Below are 25,955 nucleotides of genomic sequence, written 5' to 3'. Positions count from 1 at the left end.
GGGCTGGTACCAGGCTGGCTGTCATTGTGGCACCAAAACCTCTTTCTCCTGAATGGTTATCCGTTGCCCCTTAAAGGCGATTCTCAAGATGCTTTGAGAATCAGAGGTTGCACTTCAGCCTTCTCTTTTTTTTAAACAATAAGATTGTGGGAAAGTTGTTACAAATTTCTTCACCGTAAGTCAGAGCAGCTTAATGAATCTCTAGTTAACTGTTGTGTGCCAATGGTGGTGTATTATACCTGGGTAACTCCCAACATTTTTGCAATCTGCCCTGAGAAACTATTACGAGTAGCTTCTTGGACAGCAACATCCAAATACTGTCAGAAATCACGTGAGTACTGTCACTTTACATTGTCAACACTAGTAACTGAAGGAGTAGAAGCCAGTGAGACTGAATGGCCACCCACACATCTATTTTTCACCCCCAGATCCGTTGGTGTCATGCGTTATTTCAATTCAGCTCACATACCACTCAAGTCACAAACACTCTCAACTTCAGTAAAATTAGTGCAATCAAGTTACCAGAATTATAGCCTCTACTGTTAATTTAAAAAAAAAAGAGTTGGAAAGCTCAATTCCTGTACACAGACCAGTGCAACCAGGGAAATCTCTCAGGTAGTGCATGAGACAGTGTGATCCTCTCTTAGACACACTACGTATGCCAGCAGCTTAAAGCTGTGTCATGTCACAAGGAGAAGCACAAGCTATCCGACAACTAACTTAATAAACCAATAATTCTATTTTTAGTAAAGCTTAAAAAAAGAAAACATCGGCCTTAATTTTTGGAAGATGTAGCCAGACATATTAAATTCTAGTGCTTCAACTGTTTGTGGCAAGAAATATAAAACCTTCCCATTGCAGCATTCAAAATCCTTTCTGTGATGCCTCTTATTTACATCTTTACCTCTCAGTCTTCACTCCTTCTGGACAACAAGCAACTAACTCAAAAGGATTTAATTTCGCAGTGGAGTAGTATGCCTCCAAACAAGCCATTGCGTATGACTATTACTACCTAAAAGAAGAGAGAAAATATTAATTGCATCATGGAATCATAGTTTTGCATTGGCAATTTAACACTGGTGACAAGCTGGCCTTTGTACGAGACAGAACCAGGTGCAGGCACAAAAACGTGCTGGGTTTTTTACGTTCTCCTTCTATATGGTTAAACATCTTGTTTAAAATTCATTTGGTTTGCAAACTGTAACAGAATAAAACTTGCCTGCTCAGTTCCTCTGCTCTGCAAGGCGAACTCTGCATACTTATCTAGGAATAGAAGCAGTTTTGGTTGACTAAGTTGGAAAGTCATTTCAGTATAGTGACAGAAAAGGCTAGTTAATGTGTTCAAAGAATCAACACTGACAGTTTGACCAGCGCTTTCCGCTTCCTGAAGGCGCGAGGTGGTGAAAGCGTGCGTGTGGCAGTGCAAATGCTCCAACCAAAGAGGCCAATAATTGATTGTCCAAGAAAAAAAAACATTCACAAAAGTTTTATTAAAAAAATTCCCCTTTCACCTCAAACAAGTGAAGCTTAAGTTCTGTACTACTAGGTTATGTTTAGAAAAATGAAAATAATACAGTAATTTTTGAAGGCTATACATTGTAAAATCCCGTAAGTCAGCATAAACTTGGACTGTGCAAGCAAATATAGCAAGTATTTCAGATGTCATTTATTTGGTCCATCAGATGTACAGTATAGTAGTAGTATCTGAGTTTACAAAACATCAAATATAAATAACCTGAAACTGTAACAATACACAAAAATTTGCTTCTTACATTGACATACCACCAGGCAGTACGAGCTGAAAAACTTGAGTAAATTAACAGTTTTACAGTAATGTACATAGTGCCAGTTGAAGTTTAAGAACACTGTTAAAACATGGCACTAATTTGCTTTATTGAATTTTCTTCTTTACTTATTCAGGGTGTGAAAAATGTTTAGGACTAGGCTAAAAATATTTTTCTTCAAGCAAAAAATAAAAATGTAGTAACTTAAAATCTAGGCATCAGATGATGACTCTTTACTAAATAAGAGTAGGTGGGGTTTTTTTTGTCCTATTGAATTATACCTAAAAGGTATTTACACAAAAATAACATGCTTTTTTTCATGACCGTTTAAGCAAATACTTATCTGTAAGTATTTATAAACTATGTTTCTACTACATTTAATATACTGAATTAATATGGAAAAACTTCTGAAAGAGTCTATTGAGAGCTTTATCATCAAGAGAAACAGACACAAATTATTTAAGCCAGTGGTTTGGTATTCACTTGAAACGAAGGCCTTAAAATAAATCTAGTTCTGGACATTTTTCACATCCCAACATAATATGCTGTTACTGTATTACTTTATCTGAATCATTTTGTCAAGGGGCATTTGCATGTTCAGTCTAATGCTATAATTTCATCTTGCTCTTCTGTCTGCTCAGTACGTGCTCTCTTTGTACTGACACACTCTTTATCTTCTAGTTTTCTCTTGCGGCTTTTGTTTTCCATGTCATCATCAGCATTGCTTGAAGTACCTTCATCTTCAGAATCAACAATCAATAGATCGTCTTGATCTGGAGCTGTAAAATATATGGTTTTAGTTCAAACAGATACTGTGAAAGTAGCCTACTCTCAAACCAAATTCCACACAGAAAAATAAGAATGTCTCTAATACAACAAATAATCTTGGAGCATTACCTATATTCTTTGTCACTCAACTGAAAGAATATTTTGGATTTCTCTGAAATCAGTATAAATAGGCTTTTCACACGTTATTCTCTGTTCACTAGAGGTACGGAAAATATTGCAATAACCCAAAAATATGTGAAATGCATTAGTTAAAAAGGTTTTTTTTTTTCCATGTACAAAACAGAAGAATTGCATGCTATCATCTGCAGCAGTCCTTGAGAAAAGAACTTTTACACCCACTGAGCTGAAGTCCAGCCTCTCCGTTCACTAGAGCATTCAACAGAACTCCCACTAGACACCATGCTCCACAAGAGAGAACACGTGAAGAGAGAGAGGAGGAGCAGAAGACTGAGCAGACTTAATGAGCCAAAGGGTAACAATGGATAGTATAGAGAAGGGAAAATAGACCCAGTCATGAACTTTCAAGACATCTAATGGATTTTGTTTGTTTTGAAGTACAAATTCATTGTAAAAACTAATTTTATGCTAGGGCTTTTATATATATATATATATAATTTTTGAAATCAGTTTTAGCAATCTTGTTAGCATTTAATCTCCCCTGAAACAAGAGGCAATGACTATGTATGTGTGCACGTATCTTAAATCAGACCATCTGACAGGCAGAGGAACATCATCCAAAAGTGTAAGACAGAACTACAGATACCCAACTTACACATGTCACAACAAGTTTTCAGATTCATACGCTATCCCTATTAAACAGTATGACATTTCCAGTACGTTAGCCTTCAGTGCTTAAACATCCCATATTCATTTAAATTAAACTACTCTGAGTATGTTCAAAGAAACACTCTACTTTAGGAAGGTGATGGCACTTCTTCCTGGATAGCAAATATTATTTTCTTGCCATGTTTTGCTTGACAGGCGAAAAATAATTATTTTGTAAGCAGATAATAAAGACGTCTTCTTAAATTAACAAAATGAAACAGTATCAAAGACATCCACAAAGTAATTTTTAACCTGTAGGGAGAAAGTGACAAATTTCGTTGATTCTTTTTTGCCAAGCGATAGCGTGACCATCAGGTAGAATGGGTCTAACTTTATTTAAATCCCTGTCCAAATGATGCAGTTAAGCTGACACCCAACCAAGCCCTTGTGAATTAAATAATATAATTTCAAACCTTTGTAACAAACTTAAATGTGCATTTTGTAACAATTACAACTATGCATTTTTTCTATTTAATATTGTATTTATACACAGAAACAACTTAACTGCCTTTTATTTCATGTTGGCAAAGTTAAGTCATAAAACTGAAGACAACTGTTTTAATTGGACTGCACTACTGAAAGGCTATTTTGTTTTATTTACTATTGATTACTCTTATTTACCTGTTGATGTCGAGGGTTGCGCTCCATCATCGCTACCATTGGTAATGTTCTTGGATGTTGGTTCTGATGGTTTAGGGCCAACTTTTTCAGGGGTATCACCAACAACTTCAAATTCTACATCTTTTTCTAGGTCTTCGCTGCAAAAAAAATACATATGGCTTTTAAACAACCAGGTGAAAATAAAAAACTGGGTTTTTTTTCCACAAAGAAAGTATGTATTCAAATATTAAAGCACCCTGCAACTAGGACAAAATGAGAAATGCATATTAAAAAAACAGTAAAATCTGTCAGTTTTCCTTTATAATTTATGTTTTGTCTAGTCGTAAACACTGTTCCACCCAGTGCCATGACTTAAAATGCTTCGGAATGAGAAAAATCATTACCTGAGCTTACCTTTCTTTCTCAATATCACATTCCTATTCTCACTGAAAGTGCAGTGTGATAATTTACTGTAATAATATGTATATAACTTATCCAGGGTTAAAACCACACACCAATAACTTCAAAGTGACTTCTATTTGCATTGCTGCATCTGAACACAGGTAGTCAAACAGAGGATCTACTACCCTACTACCCCAGCAGGCTGGGGGGTTTTTTGCCTTAATTTTTTTTTTTTTTTTTTTTTTAAAAAAACAGTTTCTCACTTGTTGGCTGCCCCAGAAGTAAGTTTGGTTTTACACTGTATTTTTATGTTGTGTAATGACAAATTATTCAAATAGACTTTTTCCAATTACTGTTGTAAAAACATCCAAAAACACAACAAAAAAAAAACAAAACAAGAACTCAAAAAACCCTAAATCCACAAATTCATAAAAAATAACAATGCCTCTTTTACCTCTATATTTTCTTTACACAGCTTAATGTTTGAGCTTTATTCATGAATTTAAAATTCTGAGTTCGAAATTGCCTGTAGAACTGTTTTACATATACATACAAAACGAATTATCCAGAATCCTTACCTATGAAGCACATTGATTAACAGTGTATAGTCCTGGAGGAAGTCATCTGCTTGTAGTCGAGTGCCATTTCGAATTCCAAATTCTGATAATTTCCTGTGGTTATTTGCTACAAAAATAGTGAAAAACTGCAATGTATACAGCTATTTATATAAAGATCCTTTACACTTGAGTATGATAGAATGAGTACTCCAGAAGGTTTATGTAGAAACATAAGATTAGCATTTATTGGCTATATTTAAAGTAAAAGCTGACATTTAAGCCTATCAGGAGTTAAAACTGCTTGTGTTTGTATTACAATAGTGCCTACAAGCATCATACAAAGACCACAACCTAAGAACAAGAAAATGAATGGGTCTTGCAAACAGAGGTGCAGTTTTATAGCTGAATACCTGTTCTTGAAAGGAATCCTGATGCTCCAGGTGAAAAGTACTTTAGATAGGAAAGCTGAACTGGACACGCAGGCTTGTAGACAATACCACTAGCTATTCTCAAGCCACTTAAATACTTGCAAATCCAGTTCTTTTCAAATATTAGTCTGCATGATGAACACTAGAACATTTGCTATGCTTCCGTTCTGTACATCCTGGTTTCTTCCTAGTTTTTATCTGCTCTGATCTAAAAAGCTCCAGCATGCATACCTTCTGTTTCTCCTTCTTCTGAAGAGATAAGAATAGTTCCTTTTCCATCATCTATTTGTACATCTGGTGCTACCATAGCAAATTTTTCTTTCACTATCTGAAAAGAGGAATATGGTTATTTAATCACTATCTGACTTAAAAACACTTATAAAAGGAAGAACCTTGAATTATGTTGATTGTCTTATTCTGGCTCATTTTCAGGCATCAGATGAAAGTCTATACTTTTTTTTTTTTTTTTAACTTCCATGAACACAATAATTACAGTTTTGCTGTCTGAAACCTACAGGTTCGGATACACTGAAAAATTTTTTAGAATACTTCATAAAGTGACAGAATTACAAATCACTTGTGACCATGCAACTGTAATGTTGCTACTGAAATATGCAACTGAAATACAAATTTAGTCTTTTTGCTGTTATATATGAATAGGCTTTAAAACCACCAAAAATTTACAAAATACAAACACTCTTTCATGAGATATACAAGCACACACAAGCAAGAAGCATACTGGCTAATCTAGTTCTTGTAGCTGAGAGAAATGCGAAATGTAAAGCAAATATAAACAGCTGATGTTTACACAAAATGTATTGACCAAACCCCTAACTTTAATAATTTACGGTATTAAAATCAGAACGAAAGCCGTAGCTAACATTCAAGATTTACCTTATCCTGGAGTGTTAACACGGTAACTTTGTGTACATTAAGTTTCACAGTCACTTCTGGCTTACTTGCGCATACGTAACAGTTAGGATTTGGCGGATCCAAAGCACAAGGAACCAATAGCTTCTTTCTGGGATTTGGCTGCTTGTTCAGAAAAATCTTGAGGACAGACAAGAATAAAACAAGTTATTCTGTAAGTAAGAGCACTCATAAAACCTGTTTTCCTACAGATTTATTCTCTCAGTCTCACGGGTTGTCCCGTTCCCTAATCCTCTTTGACATGCCCGCTGAACAGGAGAAAGTGCGGATTACGGCCAGTTCACACCACCACCTGTGCTACTGCCCAGCTACTGCCAAATAGATCTGTAACGTGACACAACCATGTCTCAAGCCATGTCAGGCTGCTTCTCTCTCCTATCCAGCAGCCAATTTTCATTAAATCAGAGGAATTTAATGATCCTTGAGGCTTCCACTTCTCTTCTCATTGCGGCTGGAAGTTCCCAGCACATTCAGAATCTACTGAAGCAACAAGCGAGAGACAGTAACTCTACACAATAGTCAAAGCAGGTTAAATGTGACTTTTAAACAAATAATAAATAACAAGAAACTGAGAGCATCTTAGTCCCACTTACCGTTCTACACTGATCTATTTTTCCTGACAAAATCTTCAGACCCTCCAGCACTATCAGACCAGCTATTACGGCGTTAGTAGTAGCTATAGCTGGGATAATATTTCCTGCCATTGCTGCAAAATAAGGAAGAGTATGCAGATTTTTAACAGCAAATGAAAATGAGAAGTTTAGATTATAATTTAAATAAAACAACATTATATTTCATCCTTACACTTGATATCAAATCTGCTCTTCATATTCATACTGAAAACATGCATCCTGAGGTTGGCAGCAGAAGTGACAAAATCCATTGCAGAAGGGTCATCCTGAGAAGAAGTTAATACAAAAAGTATTTAAAAATTGGATTACTCATTGGAAAAAAGTTTGCAACACATGGTTCCCAAAACCTTAAAAACAGAAAGTTTTAAAAAGTCTATTCAATATTCCATTTCAAAGTCAATATACTTCCTCTTTCAGATGGTATGTTTAGATAGAGCAGTAATACTTTAAATACACATGTTTAGAAACTGTACTTACTATTTCAGTAGTGAATTAGCATATTAATATTAATAAAATGCCTTGTATGTTCAAAATAATGTCTGAATCCTAAATCTTAAAATGTTTTACGCTCAGTTTCAAAAACAGGTGTTTCAGAAAGAGGTGTTTTTACTCTCTGTTGTGATACTATTTTGTTACCCCCTATATTTAAAAACTACTTTTTTTTTTTTTCTTATGCCAAATGACAACTGACTGCAGGAAGATAACACTGCCTCTGGTGCAAAAAGAGAAAATCCTATTCTTGTTTTTCCTCAGCAAAACTCATAATGTATCACATACCTATCATCGGAACTAATTACAACGTACAAGTCAGCAGAACTCTAGCTACAAATGACTGTACAAGAGCATGTTTTAGAGAAAGCTGAAAAGGAAGAAGTGAAGCTGCATTACTAAAATATTTTAAAAAATAAGAGTATGGCAAATACTTTGAATTTCTTTTTAAAATTGGTGAATTAAGTTACTTTACATCACAATAGTTAACCCTTACACTCAGTGAGTTATAGAGTGTTTAAAGGATGTATTTGTTTACATATAGGAAGTGCTTTCAGTGTGGTGCCAGACGTTTTCGTTCCAAATAGCACTATTTTGGAATGCAACTGAATGAGTCCTGTTAATGCTTGCACCACATATGTAGAGTTTAACTGGTTCTTAGGCATTTGGCAAACTAACCTTATCCCATATGAGCTCTGCTCCGTCACCCTTCTCAGCCAGGTGAAGTCTCAGGGTTTCAACACTCTTTGAAAATAAGTGTGCATAGCTCTTGACATCAAGAACCTGCTGATCCTTCAAGACTGCGGAGGATTCGTTTTGTTGGTCAGATATGTTCTTCTCTTTAGGAAAAGAAGAAAAAAATAATTAAGATCAGGAATACATATAAATCACACAGAAGTCCTCTCAAAGAGCTAAGAATTTTCAAATTTCAGCAAAATAAAATATTTTCAAAATTGAAGAACAATATCCTTAAACTATGGGAGCCCCAACATTTTACAAGTCTGCATTTAAAACCGCAACTATAGCTATATCGATATATATCTCAAAACTACAGCTGTATCAACTTATAGCAATCACCTAGACATGCACAAATTACAGCAAATGTAAATTTTCAGCAAAACTCATCTTTCAGAGGTAAACATATCAGTGCTTATGGTAAAGCCTCCTAGAATAAGCTGACATGTAATGTTGTGAAAGGTGAATTTTGTACAGCCAATACTGAGTATCTAAAATAACAATTGCAAAACAGTTTTAGCAAAAAATGCCTTCTATATAGAGAAAAATTTTGAATCTTCACGAATCACAAAGAATTAATATGTTCATTATCAGTACTCAACTGTGACAGTGAGAAAACGTACATATCACAGAGATGCCTTGACAAACAGCAGGCATGACTTACAAATATACAGTGGGAGGAGGGACGATTACCTTGATTTTGTACCTCAGCCCAGTCCAGTGGCACTGGAGGCTTTCTTTTCCTCCACAGTTTGTCCATCGTCAGCAGATATCTAATGTCATCTTTGAAAAGCTAGGAAACATTAAAAAAAAACCAACACCACAAAAACAACATTAAAATGAAAGGGGGAAAAAAAAGACATACTTTATTTTTACATCTGCTGCGAAACTGAAAATTCAGCATTAGATTTATGAGGTTTTGCTTTTCTCCTTGAAAGTATTTTCAACCATACAAATAAAAATCAAACTCCTCAGGAAAAAAAAAACAACAACAAAAAAACAGATTCAAAAAACGTCTTATTCCTTAATCTGTAACAGTTACCGCATAAAGCGGACACAGCTCTGATTAATTTGGGAGGGAAGTAAAGTAAAAATCAAGAAACAATAGTCCAAACAGTGGTGGGTTCATGTGCCTATTGAAACCATCACTACAGCTCTTTGTATACCCTCCCCAAGATATTCTTACCTACGTGCCACTGAATTTCCAAAGTAAGGTTATTACTACCTATCAACATTACATTTTATACTCATTTCCTCTATTTATCCACTTTCAGCAACTATTTAGAAGGAAAACTCCTAAACCAGTTTGCATTTTCTTATGCCTGATTACACACAGCAGATGACTGATAGCTTTTAGGTCCTCAGATAGGTTCCAATTATGCCCAGTGAAACTCCTACAGAATTCAAGTTTACCTTTTCATATTAGAAGTAATTTGAATTAATTTTTTTTTCTGTACAGTACGGACAAGTTGCTAAAGTCATCTGTACAGACACAGATGGAATGCTGTAAAACATGCAAGTGGTGTAAAAGACCAACCTTACAGCAAAATTGGTGAAAGTCATAACATAATTGCATAATTGGTAGGTAGCATTAAGTGTCCAAACTGGGTTTTGACTTAACTTTAAAGCACCTTATACACTTCAAATAAAGGCATTTATTGGGGGAAAGAAGATACCTTAGTAAAAAGTTTAACTGGATCGTATCCAGTTGATTTAGCCCACTCCTTAGTTGAAACACGTTTAATCTCACCATCTTCATTGGATGCTCGTGCTCTGGCTTCTGCTTCTGCTGGCTCCCCTATTAATAAAGTGTTAACCAATATTTTAATTCAAAAAAAGGAAAATACATTGAAGTACTTCCCCAAAAGTCAATAACCAAAGTTATGCAGGGACAACAAAATGGCTGTACTGCGCCCAACAAAAGCTGAACTAGACACAGTGCGACTACTCCTGTTCGCTTCTGCGACTGCAACTCACTAATTTAAGTTGATGTCACCTAATTCCTTTATTGGCACGAACAGTGAACAATTGTTTCCTATTAATTTTCTCCACATAATGTTGTGATTTCATAAATCTCTAACCATCTCCTTTTAGTAGTCTCTTTTCCTGGCTGAAGAGTCTTAGTTTGGTTAGAACTTCCAACACAAAAAAAAAAAAAAAAAAAATCAGCTTCCTATCTCTGGTTATTCCTATACAAAAAAATTCCATGCGTACAGATGCTATTCATTTTGTGTTTCTTTCCCAGTCACATCCAGCAATTGCTATTGTGATTCCTAATAAGCAGCAGGTTGATGTTTTCATAAAACTAACTATTAACATCTTGACTGAATGAGAAAAATCAACTCTGAGACCATCATTTTATACGCCAATTTGTGAATGCTTCCCCCCTTTCACCACTGCATCATTTACATAATTTCATATTTATCTGCACCAAATCTACCTAATGTCTCACTGTCCAGTCATTCTGTATTGTGACACTTTCTACTACTTTTGCAGTTTTTTCCTCATCTTTATTATTCTGAGTGACTTTGCTTAACGACAGATGCTGAACAGCACTGATCCCATCCCCAATCTGAGACATTTCTCTAATTACCGTTTATCATTTTAGTAGTTTATCCACTTCAGAATTCACATCCTTTTTTGTCCCCATGGCTGCTTAGCTCCTTCAGGTTCCTCACAACAAGTTTTCAAGTGCCCCCTGCAGACTGACACCAGTGTAAACCAGGTATGAATCTAAACCAGTCCGCAGGTCTGCAATGCCTTCAAAGGACCTACAGAGCCAGGCAAGGCACAATGTCGCTTTACAAAGGCTGCACTGTCTCTTCCCTGATAGCCCACATATGTCTACCGATTCTAAACAGCATTATCACTACGGAGAGTTTGCTCACTACAGACGTGAGGCTACAGCTCAGGCCTTCCTATAACTGCCCTGGTATCTTTGTTTAAATAAGTAGCACTGCATCTGCTACCTTCCAAGTACGCCAGCAGCTGTTGTTCTAAGTGAGTTTATAAGCCATTCTTAATAAGACTCAGCTATTTCATTCTGGACTTCCCGTAGGAATAACCTATGGGGCAATCGCTATCCAATGTTCAGAGAAACTGAAGAGTCGGAGGATCCTCTAAGGTCCCTCTCCCCAGTCCATTCATCTATCAAAGAAGCAACAAACAATGATGCTTTTTCACCTTCACAGCAACTATGGTTACTGTCCTTACAGAAAAATACTGAATAGCTACAAACCCATGACTCACAATGGGCATGTTTCCTGTGTAGATTAACATTGAAGTGTTTCAGGCTGGAAGAGTTCAAACACAACCCCTGTATTTCCTTGCAGTCCCTCAGCTAGGAGGGGAAAATGCAGAGTGACTACAAATATCACTCAGTTCTCAGTTCAAAAGGCAAGCGTCCCAGCTGCAGAGAAGGAAGCCCTCCATCAAATCCAAATATACAGGGGAAAAAAAGGCCACCCTATGAAGATCAGTTATAGTTAATTTGCACTTCAACCTCACTTTTCACTTCAAGTTTCAGTGCACATGGGGAAGACCATTTGCCGCAGAGGAAACAGGAGTCTCCAAACACAGAAGCCTACGTGACTAAATCATGTATCTTACACCTGGGTGTGTTAACTGGAACTTCATCATTAGCGAGTGTGTCGATTGTGCTCCTCACAGTTGTTACACACACACACGCTGAGAACAACTAGTGAATGCCAGTGACCCATCTTACACTGTATTAAAAAGTTTTCAAAACAGCTGAAGTAATCATTTTAATAATGTTTTAGGCTGCCCACAAGGGCCACAGTTCTGTCAGGTGAAACTGTTAAACTGTTCCCATTCTGAAGAGTATTTTTTGGGCTTTCTCCATGAAAAAACCTCTGGTATGCACTATGCATCAAGTTAACTAAAACACTCTGAAACTGTTACAAATATCTAATAAGCAGCTGTACAAGGGAACTAAATTATGCACAGTGTACATGAAGGTCTGTAAGGGAAACTACTGTTAACACACCCCAAACTCTTGTCTAAAGGTACAGTAAATGGAATCCTCTTAAAAGAAAATGGAGCTGAACTCTCTAACTTTAAGAAACATAAAGAAACAAGTCATAACCTCTGAAACAGAACATTTCAGTAATGGGGTAAGCTACCAGCTTAGATCACACTCACAGGCAGCTTCAGGATCAGCTCTGTCAGGAGAGACTTCTTGATCAGCATCTTCTTCTCCAAACAACTGGCTATATAACAATTAAGAAAAACACAACACTAGAATTTCATCATATCTAGTTAAAGACTGAAATATTTGCTAACGAATATATATCCACTTCAGAATTCTTGCTATCAGAGTACCGCTTCATACATTGCTCTTTAAAATGCTGGGATTCATCACATGGGGACTTAACTCTGACAACACAAAATGTCCAATACAAAAATTAATTTAGGAAAAGAGTTCTGTATATCTCACTCAATAGTTCACCCAGCCTTATATTTATACTGCATTACTGAATGCATTGCTTATAGCCCTCCAAGATCCCAGCAAACTTCACATCTGTTAATCATGCATTAAACTGAAAAACATGTTAACTTCACACAAAGGTGAAACCTACACTGCTGTGCCAAAGTACTCTGCCAGTCTTTCTGTGATATTAGAGCAAGGCCTAAGTACTAACCTACCCTCCATCTTTATATTAAAATTTAAAAAAAAAAACAAACACCCCAAAACCCAGGTCAAAAGAACTGGGAGGTTTTTGCTGTAATCCATATTCATTTAACAAAACAAACTGACAAACTCCCAAAAAGTGTGTGTCCACTTTTATTTCTCCATCTGTAGGTTTAGAAACCAGAAGAGTGAACCACAGTACCTTTTTTTTTTTTTTTTTTTTTTTTAAGTCACTTACTTGAACAAATACTTAGCCCACACAATGCAATGGATAGGTTCCGATGGAGTATTTCGGATTGTGCAGCCTGGAAAAGTCTTCTGAGTTGGTTTAGGATGACATTCATAACATTCTGTCACTCCCTGGTGAAAAGTGAAATATTTCTTGTCACACTGTGACGGCTACTGATAGTATATGCTATTACCAGATGAACTGTAACTGTATCTCTAAACACGCAACCCCCTGGTTGTCTAAAATAGCCAATGATTTAAACTTAAAGCAACAAGAGTAATAGACAACCTAACCTTTTTAATAACTGTTACTTGTCCAAGGTAGCCTGCAGTTCCACTCTCTATAAGAGGAACATCGGCAGCGAGACACATCCTGTTCACATGGTTACGGGCAGCTGCAAATCAAGAGTTTTTAAAGAAATATTTGAATAATTAGAAAAAAAGTTTTACTTCTCCAAATTCAAACTACCCTCCTATGCAAACACTTATCCTTAATCTGCCTTATTTTATTACAGAGCACTACGCCTTTTTCAAAGTCAATTTTTCAGTTAACACAAAATATTAAACATACTATTAAAGATAGCAAACTCAGCTGAGTAAGTTACATATATACGCACAATACTCATTAGTTCCTGTAAAGCAGCAACATAGCAGTTAACATTTACTTCAGAAACACTTGTAAAAGCACTAACTACCCTTTCAAATTTCTAGTGAAACACACAAGCATTAGTCAAACTACAGATGGGATAAGAGGATATTTGTTATTTAACTGACATTGCAGAACTAACAGTAGAACACACTAAAGTTCTGTTTATATGAGCAAGCAAGAGTATTTCATCTCCCATATAAAATCATAGTGAAAACTTCACCTCTGTTATCCAGAGCATTCATAACCAACGTAAACTGGCGGAAGAATTCTACGTTATAGTCAGGGCTACAGAAAAGAAAAAAAATACTCAAAATGGCATATCAAAGTTGTCGGTTACTTTGCCACAACAGAAGCTATACACATGCAACAGGTGGACTGATGTTTGTGTGATAAATTACACATATTATAGACTTACTGCTAGCCTTTAACCGCCCCATTTGTCTTCTGCCCATTTTAAAGCTGAGTGAAAGCATGAATTTTATGCTGCTGGAAGGAAGCTATTGCAATTAGTACTAATTTGACCAATGAAATAGGCAGACAATGAAAAAGTGATTACACTGCTCTGACCTAATGAGTAAATTGGCTAAGCTATGGTAACTGACCTTAAAAACCATCAGCTGAGGCTAAAACATGCACGCTGTAATTACCACAGCTCATCAGACTGTTGATAATTCATTACACTGTGATAGCTCAATTGGTTTTGATCATGCCTCCATACCCTTAGGAGCCAAGACATGGGATTTTAAAGTCTTGACACTTTAGTATCTTTACATTGTGTTTTTCTGATTTCAGGAAGAAGGTGGCAAAGAAGAGAAAGTGAAGAGGAAACTGGATTAACCGTTTTACAGTTTCAGGAGAAGGATGCAATGAGTCAGTGTTTCAGTTTCTAACAGCAACATCAGAGTTCAAACCTTGATATTACAGAATATAAATTTTTAAGAAACTACAAATACAAATTAAAACATAGGAAACAGCTAATGAAAATCTACATAATCTTGTATTCATTGGTTATGGACCATAAAGACTAAATTTTAACAGTTTGGGGCGCATATAAATGATACTCTGTTACCTACACACACACAAAGCACTTGGTGTTTTTAATCATGGACTCAACATTCACATTTATTTTAATCTAATTGTTGCTTAAGACATCAGGGCATCCTTACAGTGTAGAAACTTATATAGTAAATGTTGCTAATAAAATGAAAAACAGACACAAGCAAATGACTACAGATTACTACCAGAGCTTAAGGAAACCCATGCAAAATCCACACTCCTGCTCAGGTGTGTGGTAGTCTCATTTTACAGCTGTTCCTTCTTACTGTGGTAGCTTTGTAAAGGATCTTAAAGCAAACCATTGTAGCATTTAAACAAGACAGTACTTGCAAATCAAAACATGTAGTTAGAGCTTAAAAACAAACATACTTCATGATGCTATCATGGTAAGCTATAATATTAGCTTCTGGATAAAACTGTAACACGCTTTCCTTGGCAACCTAGAAATAAAAAAAAACAAAAACAAAAAACCACTTATTATTTCTTCCTTCCTTCTAAAGACAGACTCAATACCAGTTGAGTATCGAGTAAGTTGACTACCTTAAGAGATTTAAATACTTTTATAATGAAATGTTGTGGATAGCCATGATCAACCAACCAACACTTACCTCTTCACAGTAGAAAAAAAAATTGTGACATGTTTCTAACGCTGTCCATAAAATAACACTAAGACTTGAGCTTTGACTCTCTCCTCACCTGTGATTTTGATCTTCCAACGTGTTTCTTTTGAAACAAAAACTGCCTGTTGAGATTGCTGACATCAATAGTATCCAAATCAATCTATAAACACACAAGAGACAGCTGTTTCACTTTCACAGAAATAAAAGGAACAAAAGCGTTAACAGTTTGAAGCAAACGCCACTGACCAAAATGCATAAACTGTACAGACCCCTTTTCAGACCCGCATACAGGTGATACATCTGCACTACAGCAGCAGCAGAGGCACAGGGGATCACCTAATTGTCTTCAGGAATCCATACATTTTAAGTAACTACCAACAACGGAACCATGTGTCAAAAATTAAGGGCTATATGACAACAAACTTTCTGAAGAAAGAATCCCTACTAAAACCACATGAGAATTTTGATACGTATGCACAGTAGTTAGTAGAAAGTCAATAACTGATTGTCCTGTTTACTGCAGGATAAAGATTTTAGTAAGAATTCCTCAGGAGCACAGCACGGAGACTCAGGAGCACAGCAGGAACCCGTCTAGATAGGTCTGGTCCGACTCTCCATGGGACTAACCACCCTGAACGCTGGCTCTGAACCGCGCTGCCCCAGGGTCCAAGAAAGGCTACTCAGCAAACTAATTAGTCCTTCTACTTCATATTTGAACATGGCTTTGAGCAACCAAATCAGTAAACTGAAGGCTGCATTGTCATCTAATTCAGAGACCGCAGGGCAAAAGCTTTTACTGTTTGTCACCAGGACTAACTGCTTAAGTGCATATTAAAAAAAATATGAAGTCTACTTACAAAAAAGAGTTCTAGTAGCGCAGTCAAGATGTTTAAAAACATATACCACAGAACACCTGTGATGTACAGCCTCAAAGGATGCCATGACCGTAATTCCCCTAACAGTCATATTTCTAGTTATTAATATAAGCACACAAACATAATTCCAAATTTCTTTACCCCACCACCACAAGAATTAAGAATGTTTAATTAGAACTTTGAGAAGATTTATTCCTACCTTTGTTGCCTCTACTTTTCCTTTAATTAAACAGTTTCTCTGATCAACGACTCTTTTTAGAAGTCCTCTCCTCTCCCTAAGATTTTTAACTAGGAGGGGAGGATGACAGTTTTTCAGACATTTCGGACAATTTTTCTGAGATATTTCTCCCAAACTCCCATAGACAAAGCTGACATACTGAACACAGTAGTGCTTTCAACTATATGGAGTGTACTACTGCACCAATTGTGCAGCTCGAGGTTTAAACATAACCTACCAAGCGTGTTCTCATACACTTTGAATTTTATTAACCAAACTTGAATAATGAAAAAAGTATGCCACACACTTCCCATTGAAGATCCTTTATGTGAGAGATACAAGATTAAACTTCCTGTTTTCTGAAGGGAATATTTTTAATTTAAGGATTAAGTTTTAATATACTAGGAACTGTAATAGCTAAAGAGTTTTATTTAAACACTAAATAAAAGCACCTGTGGATATAGTGCAAAGAGAAAATATATAGTGTTTTAGGAATGTATTATATAAAGCAGTGACTCTTAGTCTTTATTACCCATCGTATCCTTGTAACTATCCATGGTCTTGTATCTCTCAATGAAAACACATTTCTACCTCCTTCCCTTTCTCATAAGACACACTGGGAAAGCTTACTTAGTCCAAAGCCAAAAATCCCAAAAACTTGAAGTGAAAATGATGAAGTGAAAACTTCCACTACCTAGAAAGCTGTTTGCATTTTAACTGGAGACAATAGCAAGTGACAGAAGCTACAACTGAAAACAGTACTACAAAGACCAAAAGAACCAAAGGAAGTTTTTCTCCAAAGAGAATACTTGAGACCATTAGACCTCAACAGAAGCTTCAATCTAGCTAAGAATGATCAGAATTTAACTGTTCGCTTATTTTAGCAACTTTTACGCTGCTCCTGTTTTTTTAAGTTAGACAGAAATGCCTCAGAACTTCCAAAGAATATATACTCATGGTCTTACTTCAGACTTGGATTTTGAATAACTTGATTTTGTTCTTCATTCATGAGGACAACGGCACTGCCTTTCAATAAAGTACACTTAATGAAATCACATATTTATGAGTTATCTGGTATTCAAAACTACTAGATTCATTTTTTTTAGTATTAATATTTTGGTTTAAAAAATATTTCAAAACTTACTTATAAAAATAAAAAGCATTTTCAGGTGTTCAATTTTGTCAGTGTTTAATAACCGAGGAAAACCCTCAACAATATCACAAACATTGACCAAAGCAATTTATTCTCCTAACGGCAAATTTCCTCTTTGTGTAACAATTCTCTTTCTGCTCTCGCCTCATCTTTTGCTCACTCACTCCATATGCTATCAAAACGTTACTGTCTTGCACAAAACACTGCCAATGATATTTTTAAATGAAGATGGCCCCGATCCAACGTGTACTTAAGAGTCCAACCAAGTTGGCCTTGAAAGACAATACAAAAAAATCAAACTATAATAAGCGAAACAAAAAGCATACCCCAATGAGATTTACGCCTAACGACTAACTGGAAAATCAGGACATATTACACTCTTTCTATCATAATGGACTGCAGGAGTAGGCAAATGACACAGCAGGGTAAAAAAAAAAAAAAAAAGCGGGGGGAAAAAACAGTGCAGAAAATGCAGGCACGCACTCTTCTGTACATGTTTACTTCACCGGTACAATGTTAAAATCGGACAGGCTCCCAGTGGCAGACTCAAATCAAAGGGACAATTTGAAATTAGACTTAAGCACATCCTACAAGTTTTAAAGAGTATTTAAATAGAAAAGCCTGAGTTGTATGAATAACAAGGCAAACCAGCCGCCATACTCTTCTACAAGCCGATATAGCTTTTAGATAAAAGCTGTTTCTAACATGCCTTGCTCAACAAGTCTGACTGTAAAAATCAACTTCGTACAACTCGTCATACAAAACTCTCAGATGCGACTCCGGGTCAGGCACACACAAGTAAAAACGCATTCAAAGGAACAGACCTGTGCAGGATTTCTACTCACGTGGTTTCTTAAAACCAGATACTTTCCATAACTTCTCTAAGAAATTAATAAAGGCCCGGAAACTAGGTAATTGGAGTTCTGCTAAGAGTATTTCTCTCTACCCCTTTCCCCCGACCACCCTCTCAATCCTGCCCTTCCTGCAGACAGAGATTAGCATCAGGAAGCAAAAGCGAAAGCAGCAGCCCGCGGGAAGCTACTCTGACCGGGCTTCCAAGACTGACAGTTTTACAGCTCGGTATCTAAATATACGGTTCGCCTCCCACGTATTTTGTTTTTCGCTGCAATCCATCACCGGACCACTATCCACGGCATTAGCAAAGGCAGCGTTAGGCAAAACTAAGCCTTTCTCGGGCAGCAAACACGGCACGCCGCTCTTCCCCAGCGGATTTCAGCTACGGGCTCCCCGAAAGGCGCAGCCGCCCCCCGCCGACCGACGGCGGCTCCCGCCGCTGCCCCGGGAAGACGGCCCGACCGCCGGGGGGACGGAACACCGCCCTCCGCCCGCTCCCGCCGCCCGCTCCGGCGGGGAGTCCGCGGCCCGGCAGCGCGGCGGTAGGCGGCAGGGCGGATGGCGCCCGCAGGCCGCAGCCCCTTTGTGGCGGAGCCCGTCCCCCGGCGGCGGGGGCGGCGCGGCGGCCTGACCCGGCCCGGCAGCTTTGGCGGGCCGCAGCAGTTTGAAAACACGCAGACAATGCGGTCGGCGGGAGGGGCCGCCCGCCTCGGCCGCCCCCGCGCCCGGGCCCCCCCGCAGGCCCCCGCCCGCCGGCCCCGCCGCCGCCCCGGCCCCTCATCCGCCCCGGCCCGCACCACGTCGATGTTGCTGAAGCCGGTGAGCACCAGGTCCTTGAGGAGCTCGCAGCCGATGCCGCCGGCTCCAACCACCAAGAGGCGGGCCTGGGCCACGGCCTCCGCCAGCTCGCTGCGCAAGGGGCCCGACACCGGCGCCGACATGACGGCGGGCGGGCGGACAACAGCGGCGGGCAGAGGGAGCGGCTCCGCGCGCCTCGCCTCAGCCGGGCCGCGCTCCGGACAGCGAGCCCGGCGGAGACCAGAGCGCCGCCCGCCCGCCCCGCAGCGCCCCCTGCCGGCCGGGAGGACCGCCGCTCGCTCCCGCGCATCCAGGTGAGCCCCAGCTTCGAGCCCCGTTCCCGCCACGTGGCACCGGGGGGCTCTGCCCGGGGTCCGGGCGCCGACCTTCGCCCCTTCGGTGCAGCCGGGGCTCGGCCCACAGAGCGTGGGTCCTGCCACCGGTGGGGAAAAGCGCAGGCCCAGCGCCCGCGGGGAGCTCCGGCAGCACTCCAGAGGGAAGCTGGCATTCTTGGGTAACTGACCCACCTCCGCAGGCTGGCACCGTAAGCTACAATTCTGCCTTAAAAAAGTTGTTTTGCAAACACGCTCCATGATTTGAGCCACCCCCGCCCCCTGCTTTTTTTTTTTTTTTTTCACAAACTTTTAATGCTTTCATTTATGCTGCAGCAATAAACCTCTACAAAAAGCTTTAAGGACACTTACTTAAATTACTCCTCCATTAAGTCAATTAAAATACTGCAATTTAGGCTAAACCAACAGGGACTTCCCCAGAAGAATTTAGGCTGTTTTAACTAAAGCGTCGTGAGCCCGCGGTACCTGCCCTGTCACCCCGAGGACAAAAGCACCCACAAAACGCTTCCCCCCATCCCCCCGGCAGCGATGCTCCGGGTTGGAGCTCCTGGCACCAGGTCGGAGCTCCTGGCACCGCGCAAACGAAACCCATCCTCCCGTGGGAAAACACACATCATAGGAAGGCTGCAGTGGCAGCAAGGTCCTTTCAGACACTGCCTACTGAATTTCCAATCTGTGGTCAAGACAAAGCACATTTGGTTTTAAAAAATCACACTTACATTAAGTTCTTCACTGCTGATAGTTTCTAAAAACTGGATCCTGTTTGGCTGATGAATGCTATCAGTCTAACTGCAATAAGACAACCTTTCTCCTTTATTTTCCTCCCCAAGTGCAATGCGTAACTAGAATCATGGAAGAATCTCTACACTTAAATTTCCATGTGTAACCAAATTATGCAAGTTTTCTGTCGCTAATATAAACTGCAACCAGTTACTCTTGGAAATAAGCAGCATGTCATCACATGAATTTCATTTTTCACCACATTTGAGGTAAATTACGTTGCATAATTACACACTTTCACCTGTAGTTAAAAAAAACCACAACAAAACCCAACAGACTTTCCATCTATGCAGAGAAATACAATTTATTTAAATAATCTCTGATCTGGGTCTTCTTGTACAAAAACAAATTCTTCTAAAGGGGTTTGATGATTTGGTGGCCAGCAGCTTCTCTCACATGTATAAACCAGAGCAGTTCCAAATTCCACTGACAGATCTAAAAACAAAACAATAAAGGTGTGTAATGTGAAAGTACGAAAAATGACATAATCAGGGGCTATTGCTTATTGCTATACTTCAATCTTTCCCAATTCAGAAAATATTTCTCATATTCAGTCTCCTATGTACACAGCATTTTCTAATTTTAAAGATTTTAAAGCAAGCCGACTCAGAATTTTCAAAGAGCTTCTTAAGTGTCTGCAGTCTTATCTGACAATATTTATTACTTTCCAAGGCCTCACTGCAGAGGCAATAAAGGCAAATTACTCCCAAGTTCACTAGTGAGCAAATGAAGTTGCAATCACAGAGTCTCCATAAACCAGAGTTACATCTTTTGCTCGGTGAAATCTATAACGGAAACAGAGAGGATTCTATGTAAGATGGTCACTGTAGTTCACCACATCAGTGCTGGTGGTTAGCAAGAAACAATCCAAAATGGCAGTTCACTAAATTTTACTAAGAAGGTGACTGTTTCGGCCAAGTCAGGGGCCATCACCTGAGTCGCTCTGGAGCATGCTGACCAGCGCTGGCATCAGCTGAAATTCGAATACTCTGCTGCTTCCACAGTTACTGCAGGCTGGAATACCTTGGTCAATGCTGGCTGGAGGAGATGTTATGAATAAAGGCTGGCCGCCCCAAGAGTATCTAAGAGAAGAAAGGAAAAAAGTAATTATTTTTTTTTTTAATCTAAATTTCATAGGAAAACTTACACATTGGCAACAGTGTTCAGGATTCTCTGAAACAGCCTTCTTAGCAATTTTTTTTTTATTAAGAAACAAAAATATACATCTATTTCCAAGGAAATGGTTTATTTTGATGTACTAACAATCCATGCCTATGCTCTGTACCTCCCTGTTCCAATCAGATGATCAACAGACCTTAGAATCTGTTCAGGACACACAGATATTCTTTTCATAAATTTATGGAATGCGTGGTCCCTGCTTTTGACTTCACTCTTCTCATATTTTTCATTACCACCTTCACCTGCAAAACTGTAAGAAAACAAGAAAACAAACAAAACTTCCAGTAAGGTTTTCAGTACGATATGCATCCTTTAAATAAGGGATGGTTACTATACATTCACGTTAAATTATACTAAGTACAGTGAAAAAAACTATACATGTTAAATTAAGAGGCAATTCCTGTTAGAGGTTGCAAGTGAACACTTTGCTTCTAGCTCTTTGGTTTCTGGTGGTTTAAAATTACTAACAGTGTTTTAAACTACGACACGAGATTGAAATCCACCAGATACCTGCTTACTCCTTAAAAAAAAAATAATTCCTTTAGTAACTTCTCACAAGTTTTTCTAGTTTTTAAATTAAAGTGCTCTATGTAGATTCTGCAACTGAGAGTAGCTTTAGATATCAAAAAACTCAATGCTGTCCACAATTCAGGAAAAGTCACTGTATGTGTTGATATAAGCAAAAAGAAATGGTCTGGATATAAGTGCCACTCCGATCACCTAAGGTTAATGCTGAAAATATTTTCAGTAACTACATTTAAAAATTGTTTCTCAGAAAATCTTTACAAAATCTTTGGGAGTCTTACTATCACCCCAATCTCTAGTCAAAATCCCTAAGTAATTAAACTCTTAAAAATGCAACTGGAATATAAGAAAAGCTTTAGCCTTGTAAAGAAAAAAAACAACACCCAGAAGACAAGTGTTACAATATAAACTCATGCCATTTAGCACAAGATGTTGTTTAAACCACACTGGTTTGGTTTCAGAGACTGACGGTCCACTGCTCTATCTGGAGCCCAAGGACATTCCAACTGCTCAGTCACTCAGAAATAGATGCATCTCTGAATAACTCACAATTTGACAGAACCAGGTGTATTGTTGTGTTCTTCCAGCAAAGTAGTACACACCAAGGATTCGCGAAGGACCCAGTTATGAACGGAAAGCATTCAGATTTTAGGTTATCAGTCAGCATACAGGAAACTACACGATCCCTTCAGTTCCAGCATGAAATCCAGACCCGTTCTCACCTTCCTGACATCAACTGTTCCAAATCAACACCCTCTCTCTGCTGATACTCCTTCAATAGCTTATCTGCATGCTCCGTGTCAAGGTAACCAGTGTAGTCTTCCTCATCCACAACACTAATGTAAAAGGGCTGGAACACAGGATCTGAACTAGACGTGTCCATTACCATTCCCTCGCTGACCGGAGGATGTGTACTCAGGGAACCCGGCCCATCCATAGCTTCAGACAAGCGAAGCTGCTGGAACTGGGATGCACACTCCAGCTCTCCGGAGAAGGAGCTGCTCACCGCTTCGTTTAAGCCAAGCAGCTGAAGGGAGGCACATGCAGGAGATTCTGCTCCATCACAGACTCCCCAGTTATCTGCTTCATCACACCAATCCTTTGCAGCAAAGTTCCACTCTTGTTTCTGAGAAGAACAACAACAAAAAAAAAAAACAACAAAGGAAAAAGAACATTGTCAAAATCAGCCACCCTAAGGCACTTCAAATACAGTTTCATAACAGATAAGAAAACAAAACCCTTAAGCTAATGCTTAGTGTCATTTCACCTATTTTCCTCACAGTGGTAGTTACCAGCACGCACACATTTACTCTTCACAGCAGCGCACTTATGGCAAAAGACACCTCACACCGGAGAAACGGCACAAGAATTCACTGGCTTTTTGAACGGCCTGTGTACCTCACGTTGCCATACCTTGGCTGCTGGCATCACCACTGACAGACAGTTTGGGTCTCAAGCACACGTCTATCTCAAGCACAGCTACTGCACCACAGGTAAGCTCAAAGGGCAGAATATGGAGGAAAATAATAGCGATAATCATAACAGCAACAACAACGGTAATGCCATCATTGTATCAGAGTATAAGATCATTTACCACAGACCAAAATTTCATATTGCAAACGCAGGGCTGAACAAACACTTTCTGCCTGTCATCACGAGTTTGACAGCAATCCTCCTCTTTCAATCCTCTTAAGCCAACATGCATTTTTTCTTCACAAGCAAAAATACCAGAAGTATATTAACAACAATTGAGTCAGATTAATTAAAACTGATGATGACATTTTAAAAATCTATTTAAGCAAGAAAGAAAACACCTTCGAGATCCAAACCTAAACAGTATAGCCCAATCCTTTAAAGTTGAAAAATAATGTTTAAGTAGCTCAAGTAATTACGGTATTAAATATCAGTTTTGACCATACAGTTCGACTGCAATCTCCACTTTAAAACAAGTTAACCTTCTAGTAAACGACGTGTAGTACTCACGGTGTGAACAATTCCAAGACCACGACTTCTCCACATGACCACATACATGACTCGAAACTAGCATATAGCATAGCTTCTTGAGAAAGGTTATGGTTACTTAAGCAAGTATGTAAAAGGTGCGAAACTCATCTAACTCAACTGCATTCTTATTTTAAAACCTCCTCAATACTGCACTTCACACAGCACAGTGAAACAAAGTGAAACAGGAAGGCAGTTTGCTCATGTTGTGGTTCAACCCCAGCGGCAGCCAGGGCCACGCAGCCGCTTGCTGACCCCCCTGCTGGGATGGGGGAGGGAATCAGAAGAGTAAAAGTGAGAAAAAACTCATGGGCTGAGATAAAGACAGTTTAACAGGTAGAGCAAAAGCTGTGCACAAGCAAAGCAAAACCAGGAATCCATTCCCTGCTGCCCACAGGCAGGCGTGTGTTCAGCCCCCCCAGAAAGCCAGGCTCCATGAGGTGTAACAGTGACTCGGGATGACAAATGCCACCACTTCGAACATCCCCCCTTCCTTCTTCTTCCCCAGCTCTATCTACTGAGCATGATGGTATATGGTACGGAATATCCCCGTGGTCAGTCAGGGTCAGCTGTCCCAGCCGTGTCCCCTCCCAGCCCCCTGTGCCCCCCAGCCCATCGCTGGCGGGGTGGGGTGAGGAGCACAACAGGCCCCGAGAGCCCAGCAACAACCAAACCTGCAGTGTGCTGTCACACCATTCCCACCCAATTCCACCACACAGCAACAACCAAGCCTCCCGTGCGCTGTCGCACCGCTCCCACCCCAGCCCCAGGACCCAGCCCCACGCACAGCCAGCCCCATCCCGGCTGCAGCCACGGCAGCTGCGGTACCTGTTTCACGCTGGAATCCCGGGGTTCCTTTTCTTCCGCCTGCAAATACTGGGAACGCAGCACCTTCCAGCTTTAGCCCGCCGTGTAAGGAAAGCAGAGAGAGGTAAGGCACCGGGCGGGGGCGCGGCGATGGGGACGGGGGGCCATGCCCTCACCTGTGGGGCGCTCCCCGGCAGCCCTCCCGGCCGCAGGCGAAGACGTTGGCCAGGCGGTGGAAGGGGGACCCCTCCCGCGGGCAGTACACCTGCACCAGTTGGGCCAGCGCCCGCCCGCAGGCCCCGCAGCGCGGCGGAGCCGCCCGCACCGAGGGCGCCCAGTCCTGAAACACCGACACCGCCGCTGAGAAGAGAGCCCCGGCTGTCCCCGGGGCCGACCCCTGCTCCGGGCACGGCCCCTCCGCCGCCCCCCCTCCGGCCCCGGCCCTACCGCGAAGCCGCCCAGCTTGCTGGTGGCCCAGGCGGGAGCCTGCCCGGCGCCCCGGCACGGCCCCGCCATGGCGGCGTCGCGCAGCCCCAGCAGCACCGGCGGCCCGGCCGCCATGGCAGCGCCCACGCCTCGCCCGGCCGCGCCGCGCTACGGCGGCCTCCGCAGGACACACGCCTCAGCCCCGAACGGCGCGCGGAGCCGCGCTAGAGGCGTTTCTGTCATAACTGTGCTCAAGCGGCGGTAAATAATTGTGCACAAATCGTCCAGCAAGCACATATACCTGCCGAGAAAGGCCTTCCGTCACGGAAGCCACCCTCTGCGGTGAGAGAAGCGATGGCGACCGCGCGGTCTGCACTCACAGGGCTTGGGGTAGGGTGTTCCCTTGGACCGGGCGATGCTGAAATTCACAAAAATCCACTGGGTTGACTAATGGATGGATAAACATGTAATCAAAACTCGGAGCTGCTGCTTCAGTGTTACTTAGAATCACCCAATCATAGAATCATTTAGGTTGGACGAGACCTCTAGGATCATCACATCCAACCTTCACCTGGCCCTGCCAAGCCCACCACTACCCCGTGTCCCTCAGC

General features: G+C 40.3%; 2 protein-coding genes across 4 annotated transcripts; both read right to left on the bottom strand.

Moving 5' to 3' along the window:
• Positions 1 to 1,471: 1,471 nt before the first annotated feature.
• Positions 1,472 to 19,974, bottom strand: UBA2 (ubiquitin like modifier activating enzyme 2). 3 transcript variants are annotated; one of them, XM_074582917.1, is made up of 17 exons: positions 19,273 to 19,974; positions 15,452 to 15,535; positions 15,125 to 15,195; positions 13,920 to 13,984; positions 13,345 to 13,445; positions 13,061 to 13,182; positions 12,333 to 12,400; positions 9,848 to 9,969; positions 8,865 to 8,964; positions 8,115 to 8,275; positions 7,120 to 7,213; positions 6,909 to 7,021; positions 6,280 to 6,435; positions 5,617 to 5,713; positions 4,979 to 5,084; positions 4,020 to 4,156; positions 1,472 to 2,563 (listed from the first exon to the last, which is right to left on the bottom strand). In XM_074582917.1, exons 1-17 carry the CDS (start codon positions 19,864 to 19,866, stop codon positions 2,382 to 2,384), a joined length of 2,373 nt encoding a protein of 790 aa, XP_074439018.1. In that variant the 5' UTR covers positions 19,867 to 19,974; the 3' UTR covers positions 1,472 to 2,381. The 3 variants fall into 3 exon arrangements, with proteins under 3 accessions (XP_074439018.1, XP_074439022.1, XP_074439021.1); XM_074582921.1 differs by lacking the exon at positions 19,273 to 19,974 and adding an exon at positions 18,669 to 18,694; XM_074582920.1 differs by lacking the exon at positions 19,273 to 19,974 and adding an exon at positions 16,233 to 16,396.
• Positions 19,975 to 20,690: 716 nt separating this feature from the next.
• PDCD2L (programmed cell death 2 like) lies at positions 20,691 to 25,505 on the bottom strand. Its single transcript, XM_074582916.1, has 7 exons — positions 25,366 to 25,505; positions 25,095 to 25,258; positions 24,940 to 25,009; positions 22,833 to 23,236; positions 21,722 to 21,835; positions 21,340 to 21,488; positions 20,691 to 20,841 (listed from the first exon to the last, which is right to left on the bottom strand). The coding sequence occupies exons 1-7, from the start codon at positions 25,477 to 25,479 to the stop codon at positions 20,711 to 20,713; spliced, it is 1,146 nt and encodes a 381-aa protein (XP_074439017.1). The 5' UTR covers positions 25,480 to 25,505; the 3' UTR covers positions 20,691 to 20,710.
• Between the last annotated feature and the right edge of the window lie 450 nt (positions 25,506 to 25,955).

Source organism: Larus michahellis, chromosome 4 (assembly GCF_964199755.1).
Source record: "Larus michahellis chromosome 4, bLarMic1.1, whole genome shotgun sequence".
Lineage (NCBI taxonomy): Eukaryota > Metazoa > Chordata > Aves > Charadriiformes > Laridae > Larus > Larus michahellis.
This window is presented reverse-complemented; position numbering and strand designations above follow the sequence as displayed.

Excerpts from the sequence above, each read along its gene's own strand:
- PDCD2L (XM_074582916.1), bottom strand. The coding sequence starts at position 25,479 with ATGGCGGCCGGGCCGCCGGTGCTGCTGGGGCTGCGCGACGCCGCCATG. Across the intron at positions 21,489-21,721 it reads TGTCCTGAACAGATTCTAAG|ATACTCTTGGGGCGGCCAGC; the intron begins GTCTGTTGATCA and ends TTCTTCTCTTAG. Across the intron at positions 20,842-21,339 it reads CATGCTCCAGAGCGACTCAG|ATCTGTCAGTGGAATTTGGA; the intron begins GTGATGGCCCCT and ends TTTTGTTTTTAG.
- UBA2 (XM_074582917.1), bottom strand. The coding sequence starts at position 19,866 with ATGGAGCGTGTTTGCAAAACAACTTTTTTAAGGCAGAATTGTAGCTTA. Across the intron at positions 15,536-19,272 it reads GCTTCAGCAACATCGACGTG|ATTGATTTGGATACTATTGA; the intron begins GTGCGGGCCGGG and ends GTGTGTTTATAG. Across the intron at positions 6,436-6,908 it reads AAATAGATCAGTGTAGAACG|ATTTTTCTGAACAAGCAGCC; the intron begins GTAAGTGGGACT and ends TCTGTCCTCAAG.